The sequence below is a fragment of the Sceloporus undulatus genome, chromosome 9, assembly GCF_019175285.1.
Source record: "Sceloporus undulatus isolate JIND9_A2432 ecotype Alabama chromosome 9, SceUnd_v1.1, whole genome shotgun sequence".
Lineage (NCBI taxonomy): Eukaryota > Metazoa > Chordata > Lepidosauria > Squamata > Phrynosomatidae > Sceloporus > Sceloporus undulatus.
Window position 1 is genome coordinate 28,220,247 of NC_056530.1, and position 23,284 is coordinate 28,243,530.

The 23,284-nt window shown below is 45.6% G+C and overlaps 2 protein-coding genes and 1 pseudogene across 2 annotated transcripts; all 3 read right to left on the reverse strand.

The window, feature by feature from the left end:
- Nucleotides 1–699: 699 nt before the first annotated feature.
- On the reverse strand, nucleotides 700–2,305 carry LOC121915594 (annotated as a pseudogene).
- A 739-nt stretch (nucleotides 2,306–3,044) lies between these two features.
- Nucleotides 3,045–10,063, reverse strand: LOC121915112 (zinc finger protein ubi-d4). The gene is made up of 7 exons (XM_042438983.1): nucleotides 9,927–10,063; nucleotides 7,909–8,069; nucleotides 7,281–7,388; nucleotides 6,632–6,795; nucleotides 5,658–5,750; nucleotides 4,899–4,977; nucleotides 3,045–3,813 (listed from the first exon to the last, which is right to left on the reverse strand). The coding sequence occupies exons 1-7, from the start codon at nucleotides 9,956–9,958 to the stop codon at nucleotides 3,710–3,712; spliced, it is 741 nt and encodes a 246-aa protein (XP_042294917.1). The 5' UTR covers nucleotides 9,959–10,063; the 3' UTR covers nucleotides 3,045–3,709.
- A 5,253-nt stretch (nucleotides 10,064–15,316) lies between these two features.
- On the reverse strand, nucleotides 15,317–22,414 carry CDC42EP2 (CDC42 effector protein 2). The gene is made up of 2 exons (XM_042438985.1): nucleotides 22,320–22,414; nucleotides 15,317–16,843 (listed from the first exon to the last, which is right to left on the reverse strand). The coding sequence occupies exon 2, from the start codon at nucleotides 16,381–16,383 to the stop codon at nucleotides 15,664–15,666; it is 720 nt and encodes a 239-aa protein (XP_042294919.1). The 5' UTR covers nucleotides 16,384–16,843; nucleotides 22,320–22,414; the 3' UTR covers nucleotides 15,317–15,663.
- Nucleotides 22,415–23,284: the final 870 nt, after the last annotated feature.

Consider the following 23,284-nt stretch of genomic DNA (forward strand, 5'->3'; position numbering starts at 1 on the left):
CACAACAACAACAATATATAATAATAATATTATTTTTATTATTATTAAAGGTGTTTTGAGTACCTTCGTATCATGGACTCCATCATTCTTCGAGTTGCCATAATCGTGTGTGAACCACAGAGCTGTGCATAGATATAGCTGGAGTCTGGTTTAATCCAATGTAACTCTTGTTAAATCTCATGTTTAATGATCGGTGTTATGCTCAAGTTAAAAGGATTCTTGGGTAGCAGCTGCTGGGAAAGGTCAGGGCTTGGGAAAAATGCTTGTTTGCTTGTTCAGCTGCATCCGCACTGCAGAATAATCCAATTTGACACCCTTTAACTGCTATGGCTCAATGCTGTGAAATGATGGGGTTGCAGCTTGTTGTGGACCAAAGCTCTCTGATAGAGAGGGCTAGGTACATAGAGAGACTTTCTCACACACTTTCTCAGCCTCAGAGGATGGGTAATGGCAAGCCCCTCTGAAGAGACTTGCCACTACAACAGTGACAACTTCTTAGGTTGCTATTGCCAGGCACCACAAACCCAATCACAACATTGGCAGCAAGAAGACAGCAGAACGTTACAACAATCCATATAGTAAAGCAACGTCACCCAACAGTTGTGTATGAAGCCATTTTTATTGCCTGTAGGAAATGCCATTATACACACACATATATCCCAGACTGGCAATGAGTACAGGTTACATGCTGTCCCATTGACTTGGTTGAGCTGTGTTCATATCCGGATCCAAAAACGTGGAGACGTGACCAATTCAAGACAGCTTCTTTTCTTCCTTGAGGCTTCATTTTAAGGTGGGCTCCGTCAACACGTAGCCTTTGATATCAAAATCGAGCGCTGTCCAGTCCACTAAAGGAGTAGGTACTGTGTCCCTCCTGATATTCCTGAGTTGCTCTGGAGGCAACACCGTGTCCCACATGTAGACTTCGGCCTTTCGCCAACAAAGACTGCCCAGCATCGAGGGAACCCCCATAGGAATCTTGATCTTGCCCCAGCATCATCACCACGTCTTTTTGGACCTTGTATCCTTTGGCCACCCCTTTCCTGGTAAAGGTTGACCATCGCGCCAAAGCTGAACATCCCTGTCGTTGAATCCCAGGTTGTGCGATGTTTCCCCAATGGCTACTGGTGCCGTCCTGTTTCTAGGTGCGTGGAAGTCGATGCATCGGCCACCACAGCAGACCTCCTATGCCTCGGGTCTTTTGAAGAGGAGGATCTCGTTGTCGTGTTGTCCGAGAAGCCACGAGACAAAGGAGAAAGAGGCGTCAGGTCCGTGAAGAAAACGGAGGCAGAGGGTGAAGTGCTGAGCTGCTCCTTCAGGGCGGGATGAAGGACGATGTAGGCGTCGCTCGAAACGGTGGGGAAGACAAACACTTTGCCATCCAAGCCTGCGCAAGGAAGGGAAGGTTCGTAAAACCACTTGCTATAGGCGATGATGATAATAATACCATACCACTATAAGCTGCATAAATAAAATGCATAATACATACTAAATCAATGCATAAATTCCCTTCTTCCCCATCCTTAGACTAATCCGCATCATTACAAAAAGAAAAACAACATTATTAAAACAGTTAAAATCAGATTTTAAATATTGTATATATCATATTGTCTATAACTTTGAGAGCTGGCGTAGCGATTTGAGCGTTGGACCGTGAGTTTGAGATCAGGGTTTGGATATCCGCCGGCCACGGAACTCACTGGGTTGCCCTGGGCAAGTCACACTCTCTCAGCCTCCGAAGGTGGCAATGGCAAACGGGAAGGAAATTGCCGAGAAAACCCTGTGATAGGTTTGCTTGGGGTCACCACAAGTTGAAATAACTTGGAGGCACACAACAACAACAACAACATTGTGTATGTATATATGTTTCCCCATACTTACTTGGCCGTGCAGGACTCCTGAGAGGGAAATAGTACAAGAAGCAAAAGGGCCGACGTTGGCGTCTCCATTTTGTCTCCGAAACCCTGCAGAAATGGGAGGCAACAGAATTGGGTAGCTTCAAATCACTCTCTCTTTCTCGACAGCCTTTGGAAGGTAGGTTCTTGACCATAAGTAAGATCTGTTATTAACTCTTCAAACCTGGGTTAATAAGTAGCAACATGCAAATGATAGAAGATGTTTCATGATGCATTTAGCAGAAGACCTTCAGAGTCCCGAAAGGGGTTAAGAATAACTAGCTTTAAAAGTTGCTAAATGAAAGGGTTGTATTGGCCGGTAAGGCATGATAGATGGCAACATTCCCACCGAATACAACATATGAAAGATGCATTTTTTAATTAGACATACATTGTTCATATAGCAGCATCGCCTTGGATGGATTACTGAAACAAATTAGAACTTCTCATTTGGCAGAAGAGCGGAGACCGATACACCGATTGGCAGCAAGAAGACGCAGAATGATACAGCAATCCAAAACACTTAGTAAAGCAACGTTACCCAACAGCTGTGTATGAAGCCATTTTTATTGCCTGTAGGAAATGCCATGTAATACACACACATATATCCCAGACTGGCAATGAGAAGAGGGTACATGCTGTCCCCATTGACTGGTTGAGCTGAGTTCAATTTATCCGGATCCAAAAACGTGGAGACGTGACCAATCCAAAGGCAGCTTCTTTTCTTCCTTGAGGCTTCATTTTTTAGGTGGGCTCCGTCAACACGTAGCCTTTGATATCAAAATCGAGCGCTGTCCAGTCCACTAAAGGAGTAGGCACTGTTGTCCCTCCTGATGTTCCTGAGTTGTTCTGGAGGCAACACCGTGTCCCACATGTAGACTTCGTGCCATTTCGCCAACAAAGGAGATCTTTTTCCTGTTCCCCTTCTCATCCTCTAAGCTTATGTTGTTATTCAGTATCTAAACCAGAGAGCTCTGCCAGTACAGTGGTACCCCGGGATACGAAAGCACCGCCTTACGAAATTTCCGGGTTACGAAAAAAATCAATAGGAAAAAACTGTTCCGGGTTACGAAGGTTATTTCGGGTTACGAAAATTTTTTTTGTGCTTTTCGGCGCTATTTCGCACGAAATCGCGGCTTTTCCCCATTAGCGCCTATGGCTTTTTCGGCTTACGAAGGATTTCGGGTTACGAACGCGGCGGCAGAACGAATTATTTTCGTAACCCGGGGTACCACTGTATCTCTTTTGCATTACTATGTGCCGTCGCCGCAGCACAGAGTTTGCCAGAGTTTGTTACTAGAAAGCCAGAGGGACACGGCACTTTGCAATAAATAAGTGGGTTTTGGGTTGCAGTTTGGGCACTCGGCCTCTAAAAGGTTCACCATCACTGTCTGAGGGGTGGAAGACAGAATACAAGCTGGGGATAAGGAATAAAATGGAGTACCCGAGGGCATGGCTGACTAGAAGGGTAAATAGGACTATTCACTGCTGTGTTTTAATTCCCATGAGACAGTTTTGTCTGAAAATATAACCAACAACATTTCTGGATCTGTGCACTTGACTTTTAAACACACAACCGATGGATGCAACAGTGCATTTTCTTTAGTCCAGCTGTGCATTTATTTCCTCGGAACTGGACCTTTCAAATAAAACACATGAATTCTCAACTCAACTCCCCATACTTCCAATGACGCTTCAGAAATAAGGTTCTACACTACATATAGAGAAAGTTATTTGCCTATTGCAAGGAGGGATAGGTTTTTGGTGCCCTGCCTCAAAGGACCACTTTTTCGTTCAAAAAAGAGTTTTTAAAACTAACATTTCAGAAGAACAAAGTCAGGAAGAAATAAAATAGCAGACAGAGAGAATGGACTACCTCGGTCAGGAGGTTTCGAGGTATGCTTTTGTTTGTAACTATCTGAAATATAGAAAAGAGAATGAGAGAAAGGTGAACACATTCTAGATCACACACGTATCATGCACACAGTAAGCTATACAGAGCGATTAAAAAGGAGAAAAGGGAAAAAAATGCTAGTCGGTGTTATTTCAAATCAAAAAGGGGAGTATATAAAATTCTTGCAGGACAGTAAAAGGTGGAGAGAAAGAAAAGTAATTTCAAAAACTCATTTGTTGGCGTTTGGAAAATGCTTGCCAATTGCACCCCAACTTTGACATCGGTCTCCAAGTTTGCATGGGCATTACATTTCCAGATTGGTACACAGGGAATGGCCCCAAGGCAGGGAAAAGTAATATAAGATGGAACGAAAGGAAGCAGCCACACACAACTCCAATATTGGAGACCTGGTAAGCAGGGACCAAACACATTAATACTGGAATACCCAGGCAAAACAGCGGCTCCTTCTGCACTGTCTGCCTATCCAGGTTTGGTATACACCAAAGGAGGAGAAAGGACTGGAGCTCTATTATAGGGCACCTGCTTCCCAGCAATGCAGCCATGGACTTAAATACTAATATTGGGCTGTTAAAAAGATCCCAGGTGTCAGGTTACTGACAGCACTGAGTTTGTCCCAAAGGATTTAAGAACACCGGTAACATTCTCTTTTATTAGACCAATTTGAACAGGAGTCCAGGGTTTTGTGTTTTCACAGACCTCTTCGCCAAGCAAACAAAAGCTCTGTGAAAATGGAAAAAAGCCAAAACCAAAATAAAACTTACAAACTTGTAAGTTAGACAAAGCAATGTATTGTTTATTGGCTTAGTATCTTATGACAAACCAATTCCTTGTATCTTCAGGAAAGCTGTGTGATTGTCATTCCCCAGAGAAGCAGACACCAGTGTACCAGCCTCAGAAAAGGTGCATGGAAAAGCAAGGCACCAAGAACAAGGATGCTCACCCAGATCTTCCATGCATCTTTCTAAGAGATCCAACCACAGCATTAGCCTTTGCCCCCATCCTACAACTCCGCCCGCCCATCCAGTAAAACCAAGCACACTCCGCTCATAGTAGCTCAGTGCTGCCACAAAGCCCGCCTTCTTACTCACTGTCACAGGCATACGGTTTGTCTCTGTCTTCCAAAATAGCCGCATCCAGCTTTTTTCGGGCGGATCCAACTCCTTTACCCTAGGATCCCAGAGAGCAGGAAGTCACAAAATTGCTGTTATGTGGCAGGTGCACAATATTCTGCCTTGCTGGCTCAAGAAAGGAACACAGCCCAGGACAGTTTACCAGGCTGGGTGTGACATGTAGCATTTGAACATTGTTAGTTCTACTACTGCTGAACAAACTGAGTAGCTCTTAAGGTTTGCAGCAGTGATGGGGAACATGTCCCTCCAGATGTTGTTGCACTGAAACATCCTCCAACACAGCTAATGGTGAAGAATGATGGGAGCTGCAGCTGAATAGCATCTCAAGGGCCACACATTTCCAATCCCTGGTTTACAAGAAAGTGAACAGATTTAGCTCTTAGATAGTAGCTGTTGGAAAGTTGCAGAGAACAGGTCAATTGCGCATGAACCAAAACCATCAAATAAAGCCTTCTGGTTCAGAGGCAATCTACCCATAAGCACAGCCCTTCTATGCAACCCGCTAGTACCAGGCTGTTGCCAGGAGGAAGGTTTTGGATAATGCAAAAAGGGCTAATGGCCCATCCAGAACCTCTTATGTCCACCTCCAAAAAGACATGCATGCACGTAATGCTAGGTTAGCCATGTATATGTCACTTACAGTTTTCTAGCCAAAGACTGCACAAACCAGATGTCCAGGAGGACAGAAATTTCAAAGCCAAAATATACTAGCTGTACCTTGGCTTTGCCTTTGCCTCGACGCTTTGGAGTGTCTTCTTCATAGTCCTCATCGTCCAAGTCATCCAAGAAATCATCAGGATCCAAAATGCGCTGAAATAAGAAAGTGATACTATTGTAGAGAGAGCAAGGGTACTCAAGTAGCTGGGGGGAGGGGGGGAGGAGATTAAGTTTTGCTAAGGAGCATTTGTAATATCAAAGGGGCTGTGGTCCCAATGGTCAGGAATTACAGGAGATGGGAATCCCTGTTTTGGATGAATGGCGTGTTTCCAACAGAGACCAATGAGATGCTCCAACCAGATGCCTATAAGCAGAACAAGAGAGCAGTGTGCCTTCTCTGCTATTTCCCCCCAGGAATTGGGACAATGGAGATACTATATATGCATCATCATCTGTAGCCATTGATAATCCTTCCTATGTGAGTTCAGCTCTAAGTTGGGTAACCATGGCCACTACTTGTGGTAGCAAATTCCACTTTAACTATATGTATAACTTCATCCTGAAACTTTCACTGTTTCTCATTCCTAGCTAGGAAAATGTCCCTCCCTCCCCCTCACACAATGTGTTCTGCCTCCCTGGATTCTGGAAAACAAGCTACAACTTTTCGTCTTTGGATGCCTTACTAGGCTATTGAAGTCGTTGCTGGATGTTGGCCAATATGTTATGAGATTCAGCAGCTCGCCAAGCCAAAAATATGATGGAAACCAGAACACTGCTGCATCCATCCCCGCTTCCCTTGGCTGTTGCAAAGCAAAGTGATTTGTATTTCACACTTAACTCTATCATGGTTGAAAAGTCAATTCCCATGAGCCAATAGAACAGTTTTGCAGTGAAAGAAGGTTAGGGTATCCAGGTAAAATAATGTGGTTGATTAGGCAAAATTTGGGATGGAGATGATATTAAGACTCTTTTTTATGTGCCAATGTTTCTGCCTTATGCACTTTGCTCAAACTGACTTCCGTTTCTGCCATTACCTTCCGTGCGCGGCTGTTGGTGACAGGGAACTCGCCAAGGCTATCTTCGTCCGTGCGCGGATCCGGCAGGCTGCGTTTCTCAAGAGAGTCCGTCCGCAAGAGGGCCTCCAGGCTGCTGCCATCCTGAGAGATCAAGCCCTCTTTCTTTAGTGTCTGCTCAGTGTCTGCGGAGGGAAAGTTCACAGAAATGGTTATGTTAGTCTGCCCTAGTAAACACACAAAGGGCTCTGTGGCACCTTAGAAGACTAACTTATTGTGGCGTAAGTTTTATTGTAGACCAGAACAAACTACAAGAGGCACAAAGCATAAAGTTCACATGGCAAGCATACACAAATGTACATGCACAGGGAAGTAGAGAGGAAACCAGAACAATAGGAGCGATAAGAAAGCACTCTGCTATGGGCGAATGGAGCAAGAACTTGTAGATGGCCAAAAGGGAAGAGCCTGCAATGTCTGTTTTGCTGTTCAGCTTTCGTGAGACCTCAGTGGTTCTTCGTGTCTGTCTCTGCACACCGACAGGGAAACTCAAGTTGTGTGGATTACTCCTCTCACTAACCCAGCAAATTGCACATGCTGGAATGGGCTCCAAGATCCATTCTTGCCAGTGAAACACCTCAACCAGAAAAAAAGACATCTGCTAGGTACAAACCTGGTTTAATAGAAGGGAAGGAAAGCCTTGGATCTTCGGGAGGGTGAGCGCGCCGTTTTTTCCTCCAGCGCCGAGCCGGATAAGAATAGAGCTGGCCAGACGCCAAACCTTTCCCCGCAAAAAAAGAAAGCAAATCCGTGTGGAGAAGGTTAGTTTCCAAAACACCAGAATTGACAAAGCTCAGAGATCAAGATGGCATTTCTAGTCTCTGCCTCTGGGACTGTGTAATGTTCATAACTGTTTAAAAATTACACAGTACAGGTTGCGCAGCTTCCTACAACAAGCAATGGGGTTTCCATAAGGAAAAGGGGACCCGCTCTGCCACAAATTCATCCCCATATATTCAAGGGAGACGTTAAAGAATAGGCGCAGTGAATACTGTATATACTCGACTATAAGTTGACCGCATGTATAAGCCAAGGGCAGTTTTAGGGGCCAAAATTATGGATTTTGATATGACCTGTGGGTAAGTTGAGGGTAAAACTTAGCAGCATGTAACGAAGGACATGAGTATATACAGTAAGCAAAGGTGTAAACTGCTGCTGCTGTTGCAAGCCGTATCCCACCACTAAGAAACCAAACTGCATCGCTATGCCTCACAATCCCCGATTCCACAACTTCACTCAACCTGGTCCTCTGTGCCGCTTCTCCATCCAGATGTAGCAGTTACTCTGGGCCACTCCGGTCTGCGAGTCGAGGAACGGCAAGCGGACGCTCCTCTCGGCGCACAGTCGAGCGTTGTAGTTGTGGCACTGCTCCATGGCATCCTTATAATACTGTTCACCAAGGCTAGAAAGAAGAAAACATGTGTCAGAGGAAAGCTTTTCCTTACAGAAAACATTCTCCCACAGCAAGGCTGTGGCCCTACAGATATTTTGGGACTGGAGCACCAATAACCCATAGAGATTTTTATACTTGCCCATAGGGAAACACAGGGGTTACTTGCCCATAGGGAAACATAGGGGTTGCTTGCCCATAGGGAAACATAGGGGTTGCTTGCCCATAGGGAAACATAGGGGATTGTTTGCCCATAGGGAAACATTGGGGATTGCTTGCCCATATAGAACTGTGGGGATTACTTGCCCATAGGGAAACAATGGGAATACCTGCCCATAGGAAATCATGGGGATTACTTGATTCTCTATGGGCATGTATTCCCCATGCTTCTCTACAGGGAAGTAATCCCCATGCTTCTCTATGGGCAAGTATTCTCCAATGATTCTCTATGGGCAAGTACTGCCCTGTGCTTTAGTACACCTCTTCAATAAGTACTTTGCTTTGTTACAGATCCGTCACATACCAAACGCCTCTCATTTTTCAACGTTTAAGACCCCGGTGTCAAAGCCATTGTTTCTGGTTTGCTATTAGGCTCCCTTCCTACGAACAAAAGGCATCTGCAAAGCCAGCATTTGACGGTGCTATTTCTAATGTTCCATATTAAAACCACAGGGGAGGAAAAAGAAGAAAACTCCCAGTTCTGTTCAATAATCCCATTAGCAAAACGGCTCCAATGGAAAGTCCTCAGAGCGGAGGTAAAAGGAACGAAGGGGGGGAATAAACCCCAACTTCCATTTCCATTCTTGTACAGTACTTTAAAAACCCAGCAGCTATGAAGTCTCCTGAACAGGCTCTAATTACAGCCATTGTGGCGTTTTAAGTCTTGCCGCACAAAGTAACCCAAGCAGAGCATAGAAGCCGGTGGATGATGCTCAGAGGCCTCCAGCATGATGCCAGGATCAGCTTTTGGCAGGTGTTGATACCAGCGTTTGTCTAGAGGACCTGGAGATGCCTAGAGAGGTGTTCTCTCGGCTGAATAGGATAATGTGAAGCCGGAGGCGTTGATGGCCGGGGCATCCATAGCTTTTTGTGGGGTTTCAGGCTATGGGCCCATGTTCCAGGAGGGTTCCTTCCTTCCTGTCTCACCAGCATCTGAGGCTTTGGCAACGACAGAGAAGTCTCAAAGGCTCTGAAGATGCCAGCCACAGACACTGGTGAAATGTCAGGAATAGACTCTACACACACACAATCACACACTATATCACACACACACACACATATACAAACACAATCACACAATATATCACACACATATATACGCATATACTAAATCACACACATATATGTATACACACACACAATCACACACATATAGCTGCTCTGAGTCCAAGTCCTGGGAAAAGAGTGGGATACAACACACACAATCACACATATATACATACACACACATATACACACACAATCACACTCCTTTGAGCAAATGCAGGAGACCATCCCAAACTGGAAAGAGGAGAAACACAGCCTCCATCTCAATGTAAATTAAATGCATATTAAAAGGGGAAGGGTCCCTTTTTCATACAGAGACCCTTTAAGAAACTTTAAGACCAAAGTACACTTTTCCCTCTCTGCCCTTCTCCCCCTCTTTTAAACAGAAACCATCATATATTCACATATATATAAACTTTAGCACTGCACAATGAAAGAGATCCAAGAGCTTCCCCCAGACCTTCCATTCTTCCCCTCTTTCCAAATGGACCACCCCCAAGAATGGAATGGACTCGCCCTCCGCTCCCGCTTCTCAAAGGTTTGGACTGTACCACTGAAACCGAAAAGGGGGGAAACAGGGGACAGAAGGAGCGTTCCACTCACAGCTTCACCACATTCTGAACCACCGCCGCCATCTTAGCCCCTGCCACCTGGGGCCTCGGACTCCTCCACTGCGCATGCGCGACCCGCCCGGTCCCAGCTCACCCGGCCGAGAGCTCTTTGCCTCCCCTCTCGCAAACATTCGGCGGAGGCCCGACACAGGACGCACGCGCGCAACTGCTGCACATGCGCAGCCGAAGGCTCATTAGCAACGATATTGCTTACAAAATCTATGTACGCTTTTGCGCATGTGCCAAAAGGACTCTTCGCCCTGAAACGCCCACTGAGCAAGCGAGGGCGAGGTTTTGTGTGTGATTGGCAGGAAGAGCATAGGCCCAACTTCCTTAACTGTCATGGCTCCATGCGATTGAATTATGGGATTTGTAGTTTTGTGAGATGTTTACCCTTCTCTGTCAGAAAGGTCACAACAAACTAAAAATCCCAGGATTCCATAGTAATAAAAGAGCCAGAGTGTTATTAAACACACTTACCTGAACACCCTAAAGTGCACTAATACACCATTTTCACACATATACACACTAATGTTTTAGATTTTGCCAAATTTCAAATAAAGATTTCCTCAGATGTCTTTGTGTTATTATGGCCTGCTTCATATTTTTAAAATAGCACTGAAATTATATATATATATATATATATATATATATAATTTATATCATATATTATGTATATTATCCATATATAATTTTATATATAATTTATATTTCATATTATCTATATTATCTATATATAATTTTATATATAATTTATATATATATATATAATTTTATATATGATTTATATTATATATATATATATACAGTATATATATATATAAATTCATTCATATTTATTTAAAATAAATAAATAAATAAATAAAATATATGTTATGTATTTTAAATAGCAATGAATATACTATATGTTTTAATTTATTAATATTAAATATTTTAAATATTGTTACTCTTGAAAGTGCATCAAGATTCTTCAGATGCTTTTGGGGCAACAAACTATTACAGGAGCAGCAGGCAGTCTTTCCAGAAAGTGATTTATTGTACCACCGTTATTATATAAAAATGGCATTTTGAAAAATATATTGCTTTTATTGTTAGCCGCTCCGATCTGTCTGGAGAAGCGAATAATAATAATAATAATAATTCACAAAAGCCATGTTCCAAAACAATATCGTTGCAAAGAAAAGCATCAGCGGTCCAATTGCTCTAGCAGCCTAGTAGGTTATAATTTGTCACTGAACATGTGTTTGGAATTGCCAAAAGAATTCAAGTGGGAGAGAAAACAACCAAGCCGTCATGTGCAAACATTATGTGCAAATGTACATATTTGCAAGGAAGCAGTGCGGGAAGAAAGAGAACACGGATGCCTAAATGCGCCAGGGATATTTCTTGTGCCGTGTCTCCCTTGGGTAACAACAAACTTTTGGCCGGAGTGGAGGATTGCTCCATCGCGGGATGGACGTCACGCCACGGGTTTTGTGCAAATCAGCTGCACACGGCGGAGACAGCTTCTTGGCACGGCGGAGAGCCAGCGAGGAGCAAAAGCCAACATTTCCATGCTCCGTGTGCATGGGTTTTTATTTCCTTTAGGGATTATGCAGCTGTTGTCTTTGGAGGGAAGAGGATGAGCCTTGCTAGAAAAATTCAGCGCAGTCACAACAACATGAGCACTGGGCCGGATCAGTCCCCAAAAGCCTGTACGGTCCAGTATTCTGAACTGTCGTAAGTAAAATAATACCTCTAGAAAACATCTCAGCAAACCCTATCACATCCATACTGGGACAAGCAAAATGCACAGTTAAATGTTGCAAGGTTTCAAAGGCACATTGGCTCTAGAAAGCCTGCAAGGTGGGTTCCCATCCTATTCCTGGTGTTTGCATGTAAAGCTCGGCTGCCATTGCACTTGATATTCCATTTTAGCTTTGGTGGCTAATAAATAATAGATCTTTCCACTACAGATTGGTCAGGATTGGATGTTATTCATGTTGAACCCAACTCATGGCGACCCGACGGATGAGACCATCTCCAAGACCAGCTATCCTCAACCTCTCTTTTCAAATCCTGTGGGCACAGGGCCATCATCATGACCTCCTTTTTGTTCATCCGTCTGATGCATATCTTGGGGTAGCCATGTTGGCCATATGGCAAATTCAACAACATCCAAACACTGACACCTTTAGAGAAGCTTGCTCCTGATGTTTCGCTGGCATCTTCCGATCTTCGCTGAAGATGCCAGCCACAGATGCCAGTGAAAAGTCAGGAACCACCAACTCTCCGAATGTTGAGCTGGGATCTCTTTCCCTGGAGCTTGTATCCATTGCTCCATTGGGTCCTAGTCCTGGAGCAGCAGAAAACAAGCTTGCTCCCTCCTCAATATGAAATCCTTTCAAGTATTTAAACAGGGATATCATATCCCCTCTTAACTTTCTCTTCTCCAGGCTAAACATCCCCAGCTCCCTAAGGCGTTCTTCATAGGGTTTCATGGTTTCTAGACCACCACTTTAGTCGCCCTCCTTTGGACACATGGCTCGTTTCTCAGCATCCTTTTTGAATTGTGGTGCCTAGAACTGGTGATATATCCCCTTTTAACTAACTAGGGGAAGTGAGGAGAATGGAAGGGCCACGGTTCCTCTTGCATTCAAACCCTATTTGAGCCTCTGACTTGGATGAAAAAAGCCCTAAAAACAAACATCACTGGACTATTACTGTAGTGTTAGCATCCATCATATCCAAAGTTGGTCTGCGCAAGGATCAGCAAGGGAAGCAGAAGAGGTCGGCCTATTGGGATCAGACCAGCTTTTTCGCCCAACGCAACATGGCTTGTTCCAGAATCTTGCTTCACGTTTGTTTGACCGAACAATAAAAGCTGCCTACCATCAGGAAAACAAAATACTGTGAAAAGGGACTGCGGAGAGATGGACAAAAAGGGCTTGAAAAGGCTTTGCTCTGGGAACTGATGCTGGAACAAAACTTACAGCAGATAAAATATGTTGATTTTTAAGGTGCCATAAGACTTTATTATGCATTTGATAATTGTGCCCCCTTCTAATTTCAAATCACTTAAAAAAAAACCCCACCTTTTCCCTGCGAATTGTTGAGGTTTGGGGAAAACTTTGGGTTGTGATTTCCAACTCCAACACAAAGACCAAGCAGAGACATATTATCAGGAAATCCACCCTTGGCTTTTTTTTTGGCTGTACATTGAAGGCTTTTGTATGTGTGTTTTGGCCCATTTTTTAAGTACTGCATTCTTTCCTAACGTTGGTGTTTGGAACAACTCCCATCCTTCCCAGCTGGCATGGTCAGTGGTTGAGAATGATGGGAGCTGTGGTCCACTAATCTCTGGAGGCATAATTCCCATCACCCTTTGAATGAGCTCTTTTGAAGAAGCAATTTCAACAGAGGAGTTTATCAGACAAGGGGACTAGGGTTCGCTCCCAGGCAAAGAAAGCCCTATCCAAGCTTCACCTTCGTTCCTCATTTGGTGGAACAGTGGGCCTTACATTACAGAGTGCCTTGCAAAGACGCTGGCCTCCTTGCCTTTGCAATAACAGATGGCTAGCAGGAGGGGGGAAGCATGCCCTCCAAAGCGACGGTTGCCTGGGGACAATGCTAAGCTTTGTTGGTTCAGTTAGTCACTATTTATTCATCCCCGAAGGCGAGTCCTGTGGAACAAAGCTTTACGGCAGAAAGGATGACGCAGGGAAACCGGTGCGCGCAGAACGCATGAAAAGAGAGACGCGGATGCTTGGCAATGGCCTCCTCTGAACAACAAACAGAAAGTGAGAATGGAATTATAGTCTAGTTATGCTAAAGTATTCGATCCAAGGTGAATCAGTCCGTTGGTCCATTGAGTTCATTGCTGTCTAAGCCCCAATTCTTCCCTAATGTTCTCTGGATGTTGTAAGACTGCAACTCCCATCAGCTTTAGCCAGCAAAGCCAATGGTGAGGAAGCATGGAAGATACATGCATCAGAGGAAGTAAGCGCAAGTATACGAAAGCTCATGCTGCCAACTTCTTTCCTGCAGTTTGTCTCAAAGGTGCTACAAGATCCCTTTGGATACTGATTTTCCAGACTAACACAGCTAGATCTTTGAATTTTACTTAACTGGAAGTTGTGTAGGTGGAAACCAGGAACAACGTGGGTTATTCTGCGTGAGAAAAATGTATTCTGAGATGGGAGAGTTTGGCCAATAACTAGACAAGCCAGCGGAGTATAGTGCTTGGAACATACTGTACTATGACTCTGGAGACTGGGGTTTAGTTCCCAGCCATGAAGGCCATTGGGTGACTGGTCAAGTCACATACTCTCAGCCTCAGGGGAGGTAAATGGGAAACTTCCTCTGAACAAGTCTGGCCGAGAAAACCCCAGGATAGGGTCGCCATAAGTCAGAAATGACTTGAAGACACACAACAACAACAACAAGAAGTCATGCCTGAGGCTATCTCAGAGAGAGGCAGAGCACTGGTAGCCATTCTGGCTGGGGTTTGTAGCCCAAAACATCTGGAAGGTACAAAACCACCTACTCCTATCTCAGAAAATGGCACTCCGGTCAAACAGATAGTTTTGTTTGGTATGAGGTGGTTCTTAAACACTCCTTGTCCACCGCAGCTGTAATCCTATGATTTAAGACTGAAAGCCTGTTCTTTCTGTTTCCTAGACAGCAATCTGATATTAGCTTTATGTGGGTTTTTTAGGCTATGTGTCCATGTTCTAGAAGAGTTCATTCCTGGCATTTCGTCAGCATCTGCGGCTGGCATCTTCAGAGGATGCTGGCATGGAAGTATATATACCCCACTCTCTTCCATGCCAGCGTTCTCTGAAGATGCCAGTAACAGATGCTTGCAAAACATCAGGAATAAATTCTTTTAGAGAATATGGCTACATAGCTTGAAAAACCCACAAAAAAAAAACTATGGATGCTGGCCATGAAAGCCTTCAACTTCACAAATCTGATATTAATTTACATGGCCATACTACCCACGTAAGAATTTACCCACAACCAAACTCCTCTTTAAATCCCAACACAGGTACCCAGCATCCCCATTGGCATTTATCAAAGCTGCTGGACTGGACATTTCCCCCATCTTAGCCTTTCGATCCATACTCATAGCATTATGCAAAAGGATCTTGAGTCTAACTGAAAGAAATTGTATGTCTACTTCCTCAGATGCATGCTTAGAGTGGATTCTGGATTCTCCACTCCAAACACGCATCTGAGGAAGTAGGCTCAAGTCTAGGAAAGCTCATGCTACCAACTACTCTCTTTCAACTTAGTCTTAAAGCTGCTTCAAGATCCCTTTGCACACTTATTTTCCAGACTAACATGGCTATGTCTTTGAATTCTCCCATTCATACCATTGTGATTCTCGCTGGCAAGTGATAGCTCACCAGTGCTTGTGAATTTATTGCTTTGTTTCTAAAACAGGTACACAGTAGCAATGGGGAAGATAGGTTAGGGGACACCTTGTAGGGAGCGTGTTGGGTAGGGACCCACTTAAAAGTCAACTTTCCTTGGCACATGTTCGAGGGAGAGGTAGCTGTACATGGCAAGCTAGCTCTTTGCAAAAGTGTCGGTGGGGAGGAATTAGTGAAGCTGCACCCAAAGGTGTCACACATGTTCACACAAACCAGTCAAGGTGGTCCAAGTTCACAGCAGCAAACTCTGTTATTTACAAAACACTTGTGTTTGTTAACGTCCCGAGTCCCGTTCGTTGACTGTCCTCTTCCTCACGTCAGGATTTCTTGCCTGCTGGAATCGCGCAACGGAGCAGCTGCCTCCCTGGTTTGATGCTTGTCCATCACCTGGAGAACATCATCCAAAATTGACGGACCCAAGTCCACATGGAGGGAGAGCAGTGAGCCTGCGTGGGACAAGATGACGGCCTCATCTTTGTCCTCCTCCTCCGTGAAGCCATTCAGAGAAGCCACGCACTTGCCGTTGGTGGCACCTTGGAGATCCAGAGTCCTACTGCCGTTGGCTTGGTTCTGGGTAGGGTCCACCATTTGGGGCAGAGAAGGACTCTTGTCGTCAAGATGGAGGCGAGGCGGTTTCGGTGGCGCTTGGGCAGAAGGCAAGGTTAAGGCCTGAAGCCCACCAATGACCGGGAGAGAGATGGCATTCTTCAGGAGAGGGGATGGGATGTCCAAAGATGGGGGTTCATAACCCGAAATGGTAGCAGTTCGGGAGAACTCGAAGGGTACCACGTAATGGCCGTCCACATCCGGGCTCAGGTTGCTCTCGGACCGCGGCAGGAGATGGAACTTCCCTTGGAGGAAAGAAATGTCTCCAAACATATCGTTCTCCCCGCCGCTCCCAATATGGATGGTGTGCCGGAAATCTCCCAGCGGCGGGCTGATCATATCCGAAGAAAGGATGTCACGAAGCTTCTCCTTTTTCCCTCGCCGGCTTCCCCTTTTCAAATAAATTGGCACTTTGGTGGTGGACATCTTGGTGATAAATGTATATGGGAACAGGGTGCAAAGAAGACAAGATGCTACTTGGTGCCGGTATTACCCATCAGAAATAAAATGAAATCAGGAATGCTGTGTTACAATTGGACCAGCAGTCTTTTGGGGGTGTCAAATGCTCACAAATCACATTGGAGAAATTAAGTGTTGTCCATAGGATCAGTTTCCTCGTAACATCAGATTTCCAGAGCTCTTTATCAGCAACAACAAGGAAGCTTAGGATGTGTTGCTGTGCGGCGTCAAGATCTGTAGTTTGAGGAAGGAAAGGATTCCAGAGCAGCTATGTAATGCTGATGCTCATTTGCAGACAGAGATGCACAGCCGAAGGGAGAAACATACGGATCTTCTCAAAGGTCAGTTCACACTTGCCTGCATCCGAACGGAGAGAAACTTCAAGCCGTCTCACGCTGGGGGATATTTCCACCTTCTTGCAATGGCTCTGAAAAAGAGATGGAAGAAAACAATAAGCATTCCATTTTGAATTTTGACTACAAGCCACACTGAAACCAGCGGAGAGATTTGGCATATAAATGAAACAAATGAATGAAGAAATAAATGAAAGACATACAACTGTAAAGAGTAAAGACATGCATGCAAAGTCCCAAAGGCAACCCCTATCCTAAAGAGTAACCGCATGCAGCTGAGCACCAAAGTTAGAATTGTGCAATCCATATCTGATTCAGTGAGTAAAAAAGAGACAACTGGCACGCCTGGGTCTGAATCAGCGGAGTTTGGCATATTGCAGCCCATGCGGAACGGGGCAGGCAAGGCGGGTGAAATGGCCCTTTTGTCTAAGCCCCTGGCAAGGCCCTGGCACCAAGTGGAGCATCCTGCTGACGGAGCAGGTGTCCAAAAGCAGCCGCTGAATGGACCGGCCAGAGCTTCAGCAGAAAGGGAAGGCTGTCGAAAGGCCATCGGTCCTCATTAGCAGAAAAGCAACCTGATTTGTTCCGGAGCAGAGCCAGGCGTGCGTGACGCCAAGAACTATGCCAAGGGTTCGAGGGAGCCCCATCCTAAGCTGGACGGAGCATGCCCATTCTCTCTCTGCCAAAGATCTTACATACTTCTTGATTCAAAAACATAGCTGTGTTAGTTGGAAAACCAGTGAGCAAAGGGATCTTGTAGCACCTTTGAGACTAACTGAAAGAAAGAGGTTGATAGCATGAGCTTTTGTAGACTTGAGCGTACCTCTGAAGATAGTTTTGGAGTCTCCAAAACATGCATCTGAAGAAGAAGACTCATGTCTACAAAGGCTCATGCTAACAACGTCTTTCTTTCAAGGTGCAACAAGATCCCTTTGCACACATATGGCTTTATTACTATTATAGTGATCTTAAGAAATAAGATATATCCAGTGTGGCACAGTAGTTTGAGTCCGCAACTGAGTCTAGACATCTGGTGTGGCCCAGATTTAAAAGTCTGGATTGCCCTCAAAAGCAATGGGAAACTGTAAGAAGAAAGGCACTCACGAATGAATGGAGCACGAAGGCACTGAAATAAGTTCATGATGTTCCAAAAGTCATTGACTGAATGGATGCTGGAGTCAAGAAATCAGAAGGAGGCTAGGACTTGGGAGGGCAGCTATGAAAGAAGTAGACAAGATCCTGACATATCATGGGATACTCTAGTTAGCATGGTCCATGCCATTGTATTTCCCATTTCTATGTACGGTTGTGAAAGCTGAACAGTGAAGAAAGCTGATAGGAAGAAAACGGTGCGGGAGAACTACAGATACCACGAACTGATAAAAAACCCAATAAACAGGTCCTAGAGCAAATCAAGCTGGAACACTCCCTAAAAGTCAAGATGATGCAACTGAGTCGGTTGTACTTTGGACTATCATGAGAAGGCATGACTCAATAATGCTCAGTAAGGAGGAAGGCAATAGGAAAAGAGGAAGATCACACTGAAGATGGAGGGACACAGTCAAGGAAGCCATAGTCCTGAGACTGGAAATCCTATCCGTTGATAAAAGGGTGACTTGAAGGTTTCTCATTCATGGGGCAACCAGAAGCAGAACTCAACTTGAGGGCGGTTAACAAGAAAATCTTAACTCCTTGGAAGAAGTCACTACACGGCTGTAAAAATCTGGGCAGCTTCACAGATTTGTCCTTGGTTTCTGAATCGTTTTAATACCCAACAAGACGCAAACAGATGTCCAATTTCTAGGACCAGTACCCACCATCCCAGCAACAACCAAAGACGTGCCAGACTTTGATGTTTATCACACTATGCTCTTAAAGAGCTACTATTCCAGTGTGACTCCTCTATCAGCCTCCTGTTGCATGCTGGGATTGGCAGTTTTAAGGAGCTGAACTTCTCTGCCTGAGAATTCTAAATACCCCTCCTTAAAACTGCCAATCCCAGCATGCAACAGGAGGCAGCTAGAGGAGTCACACTGGAATAGTACCTCTTTAAGAGCTCGTCTGATAAACACCTACAATTCCAATCATGCCAAGTCTGCTTTGGTGCATATAGCTCCTTCTGCTTAGTTTATCTTCCCCATATGCCTTCAGGTTGTGAATGTATGTGACTGGTCCCACGTTGCACAGCAAGTGTTGTGGTTGAAGGAAACCCACCAGTATACCAACTGGTTTTGGTTCTGGAACAAAATTGGTTTGTTATCCTTTAAATGACAGACCTGTAACATGGTCTTCCTCCATCCCTGCCTTCCTCTCCATTGTTGCTGTGGGCCTTCAAGTCCTTTCCGACTTATAGCAACCCTATTATGGGGTTTTCTTGGCAAGTTTCTTCAGAGGCGGTTTGCCATTGCTTTCCCTAAGGCTGAGAGAGTGCAACTTGCCCAGGGTCACCCAACTGCTTTCTATGGCTGAGCTGGGATTCGAACCAGAGTCTGTAGTCCTATGCTCCAATCAGACTGGTTCTCAACAAACTGACAGTGCATCCTTCTTGGAAGCATTATGCCTCTGACAGAACCGACCCAAGACATTTTGCTGCCTGAGATAAAGAACGAGAAAGTGTCCTCTTCCCTTTCTGGCATACAAACCCCAAAGAGTCTGTATATGTGTCTATGGGCCTGAACAGACAGGCCAAAATAAATCTGCTTCAGGTCACTTTAGAGGTATGCTGTTTAAATGATTCGTGCATCCTAAGAGGCCAAAAGCTATGCCAAAGGAGCGCAGCTTCGGCGCAGCTTATGGCCTCTTAAAATGCATGTGTCATTTAAACATCATGCCAACAAAGTGACCCAAAGCAGCTTTATTTTGGCCTGTCTGTTCGGGCCCTATAAAGCCTAGGACTTTCTGACTGGCAGGAACAGCTCTTCTGGGTCCCAGACAGAGAAGACCTGGACGTTTTGACAGGAAAAGGAAGCCGAACCCTGCCCTACAACATATTAAGCATTTTATCTACATCTTCTGATCCTCCCGTTCCAAATCTGTGACGGTCCCCGGAGATCCACCCCATATGTACGTCATCCATCCTCCCCAGCCACCAACCAACGCTATGCCAGGTATGCGCCATGCCCAGTTATTCTCCGCCAGACCTTCAGGATCCATTTCACAGCCGAGCTGCATCCAAAGATAGTTCCTACTACGCAGGTTTAAAGTTACAAAGCACCGCCCTGGGCAGGTATTGTTGGTACGGACCGCGACACGGGCGCCACAAGGCCCCAATGCAGCGTCCTGATACAAAACTATTCCATCCTCCCCATGCAATAGTAGTGCATCGTTGTGCAAAATACAACCCAACAACAAGGGATGGTACAAGAATCTGGAAAGCTGGAGGGGGACGAAAGTTGAGGCATGTTTGCAAAAGTCTTTATATAGCCTAGAAGAGGACTCTCCTGGGGAGTATGGTGGCAATGCAATCCGCCACAAACTCAAGAGTTTACAGTTACTGCATGACAACCTTCCCTGTTCAACCACACCCTTGTTGTTAACAGTCCAACACAACACACACATACACACACATAACGCCTAGCTGCTAGGTTCCTTTCCCCAAATATAGAGGGCTGTGGAAATGCAAGCCAAGACAGATGGGAACAGGCCAACCTGGTTGCCAGATGGCTTGGTTTATGGTCCGGGTGAGATAGATGGAGTGTGCAAGTGTGTGTGTTTGTGTGTGTGTTTTAAAGGGAGGGCTTTGCTTTTGCTAGCGTTGTCGCCAAAAAACGCTGACACTGTAAATCTAGTGTTTGTTTCCAAAAAGGAAAAAAAAGAAGAGACTGGAACAAGAGCCGCATAGAAACAAATAGGGGACTCTCTTTAGGGGCATTTCATCGCCTTTCATGATCTATGCAGTCAAAGGCCTTGGTATAGTCCATAAAGCGCATGATGGTTTTATTTTGGAACTCCCCAGTGTGCTCCATTATCCATATTTCCAATGTGATCCCTAGTGCCTCTTCCTTTCCCAAACCCCGCTTGAATACGGAAAACAAAATGATGGCTGACAGACCGGAAACGATCAACATACATCCCCATCCACAAAAACCAAGGAGACAGAAAAGATCGCAGCGGCTATAGAACGGAATCATAGAGTTGGAAATGACCCCAAGGGCCATCCAGTCCAACCCTATTCTGCCATGCAGGAACTCTCAGTCAAAGCATCCCCGACAGATTGCCATCTAGCCTCTGCTTAAAGGCCTCCAAAGACGGAGACTCCATCGCACTCCACTGTCAAGCAAGTTCCTCCTAATGTTGAGTGGAATCTCTGCTCCTGGAGCTTGCATCCATTGCTCTGGATCCTATTCTCTGGAGCAGCAGAAAACAAGCTCGCTCCCTCCTCAAAAGGGCACCCCTTCAAATACTTAAACAAGGTTATCATATCACCTCTTAACCTTCTCTTCTCCAGACTAAACATCCCCAGCTCCCTAAGTCGCTCCTCATAGGGCATCATGGTTTCCAAAACCTTCACCATTTTAGTCTCCTTCCTTTGGACACATGGCTCCAGTTTCTCCACATCCTTTTTGAATTGTGGTGCCCAAAACTGGACACAATATTCCAGGAGAGGCCTGACCAAAACAGAATAGAGTGGCACTATTACTTCCCTTGATCTAGACACTATACTTTTATTGATGCAGCCTAGAATCGCATTGGCCTTTTTAGTTGCCGCATCACACTTTTGACTCATGTTCAACATGTTCATTCAACTTAGTGGTTCCCAAACTCTAGTCCTCCAGATGTTTCAGACTTCAGTCCCTCAATGCCACCTTGGTCTGGGATCCTGGGAGCTCAAGTCTAAAGCACCTGGGAAGCCATAAAGAGTTCCTCTTCCTTGGATCAAACATTGATCTGAAAGGAGACTGCGATCAAGAAGGCAGAGGTCAGGAATGGGAAGGAGAGGCATGAAAGAACAATAAAACGGTGGCAAACTGGGCTTCTGAGCATGCGCAGAGTGCCTTCCCCTCCCCCAAACATGACAGCTACTTAGCGCTGAGTGTCTGAAAATGCATAGTGCATGTATGGCAGCTTGACAGAGATAGAATGGTCACAAACTGGGCTTCTGAGCATGTGCAAAGGGCCTTTCCCCCCCAAAATGACAGCTATTGAGCAATATAAGAGAGGCAATCTGGGCTTTCTGAGCACGTACAGAGTGCCTTTTTCTCAATATGGTTGCTAGGTAGTGATAGAACGGCAACCAACTGGGTTTGTGAACATGCACAAAGGGAATGGCTGCTATTGAGCTATATGACAGCAGCAATCTGGACTTCTGAGCATGCACAGAGTGCCTTTCCCCCCCAAACATGGCAGCTACTGAGCAATATGACAGCAGGAAACTGGGCTTCTGAGCATGCACAGAGTGCTTTCCTCCCCCCCAAAATGACAGCTATTGAGCAATGCAAGCAAACCGCCCAAACCTGGCCCTTCTGGAGCCCTGCAAGACCCGTGTCTCTTTGCAGGGCGTTTCCCAGCCGCCTCCCTTCCCTTCCTTTCTGCAAGCGGTGCCTGACTTACTCCGCATCCGGAGCCTCCTCTGGACCGCTCCCTCTCCTGCGGCGACCCACCAGCCACTGAGCAGCCTTCGCCAGCCAAGGCTCGCCACCCACCACGACGCCACGCCCCCATCAATCCCCGCCAATCAGAGCCGACATGCAAATCGGGCAGGCGTTCCACCCACGCCCCCTCCCTTTGAAGTCTTTTCCTTCCTTTCTTCCGCTTATTGCAACATTCTGCCATGCAGGGATACAGAGACTCATAGTTGGAAGGGACCCCAAGGGCCACCCAATCCAACCCCCCATGCAGGGATACATAGAATCCTAAAGCAGGAGGGACCTCAAGGGTCACCCAGTTCAACCCCATTCTGAATCACAGAATTGGAAGAGACCCCAAGGGCCATTCAGTCCAACCCTCTTCTGCCATGCAGGGATACATAGACTCATAGTTGGAAGGGACCCCATTGGTCATCCAGTGCAACCCCATTCTGCCATGCAGGAATACATAGAATCATAGACTTGGGAGAGACCCCCCAAGGACCATCCAACCCCTTCTGCCATGCAGGAAGGGACCCCAAGGGCCACCCAGTCCAACCCTCTTCTGCCATGAAGGTATACATAGAATCCTAAAGCAGGAAGGGACCTCAAGGGTCACCCAGTTCAACCCCATTCTGAATCACAGAATTGGAAGAGACCCCAAGGGCCATTCAGTCCAACCCTCTTCTGCCATGCAGGGATACATAGACTCATAGTTGGAAGGGACCCCATTGGTCATCCAGTGCAACCCCATTCTGCCATGCAGGAATACATAGAATCATAGACTTGGGAGAGACCCCCCAAGGACCATCCAACCCCTTCTGCCATGCAGGAAGGGACCCCAAGGGCCACCCAGTCCAACCCTCTTCTGCCATGAAGGTATACATAGAATCCTAAAGCAGGAAGGGACCTCAAGGGTCACCCAGTTCAACCCCATTCTGAATCACAGAA

Bases quoted from the DNA above. Each gene is read 5' to 3' on its own strand.
- LOC121915112 (XM_042438983.1), bottom strand. From the start codon at position 9,958: ATGGCGGCGGTGGTTCAGAATGTGGTGAAGCT. The intron at 7,389-7,908 runs GTTGAGTGAAGT...TTGCGGGGAAAG, and splicing joins GAAGCGGCACAGAGGACCAG to GTTTGGCGTCTGGCCAGCTC. The intron at 4,978-5,657 runs GTACAGCTAGTA...CTGGGATCCTAG, and splicing joins GAGGCAAAGGCAAAGCCAAG to GGTAAAGGAGTTGGATCCGC.
- CDC42EP2 (XM_042438985.1), bottom strand. From the start codon at position 16,383: ATGTCCACCACCAAAGTGCCAATTTATTTGAAAAGGGGAAGCCGGCGA.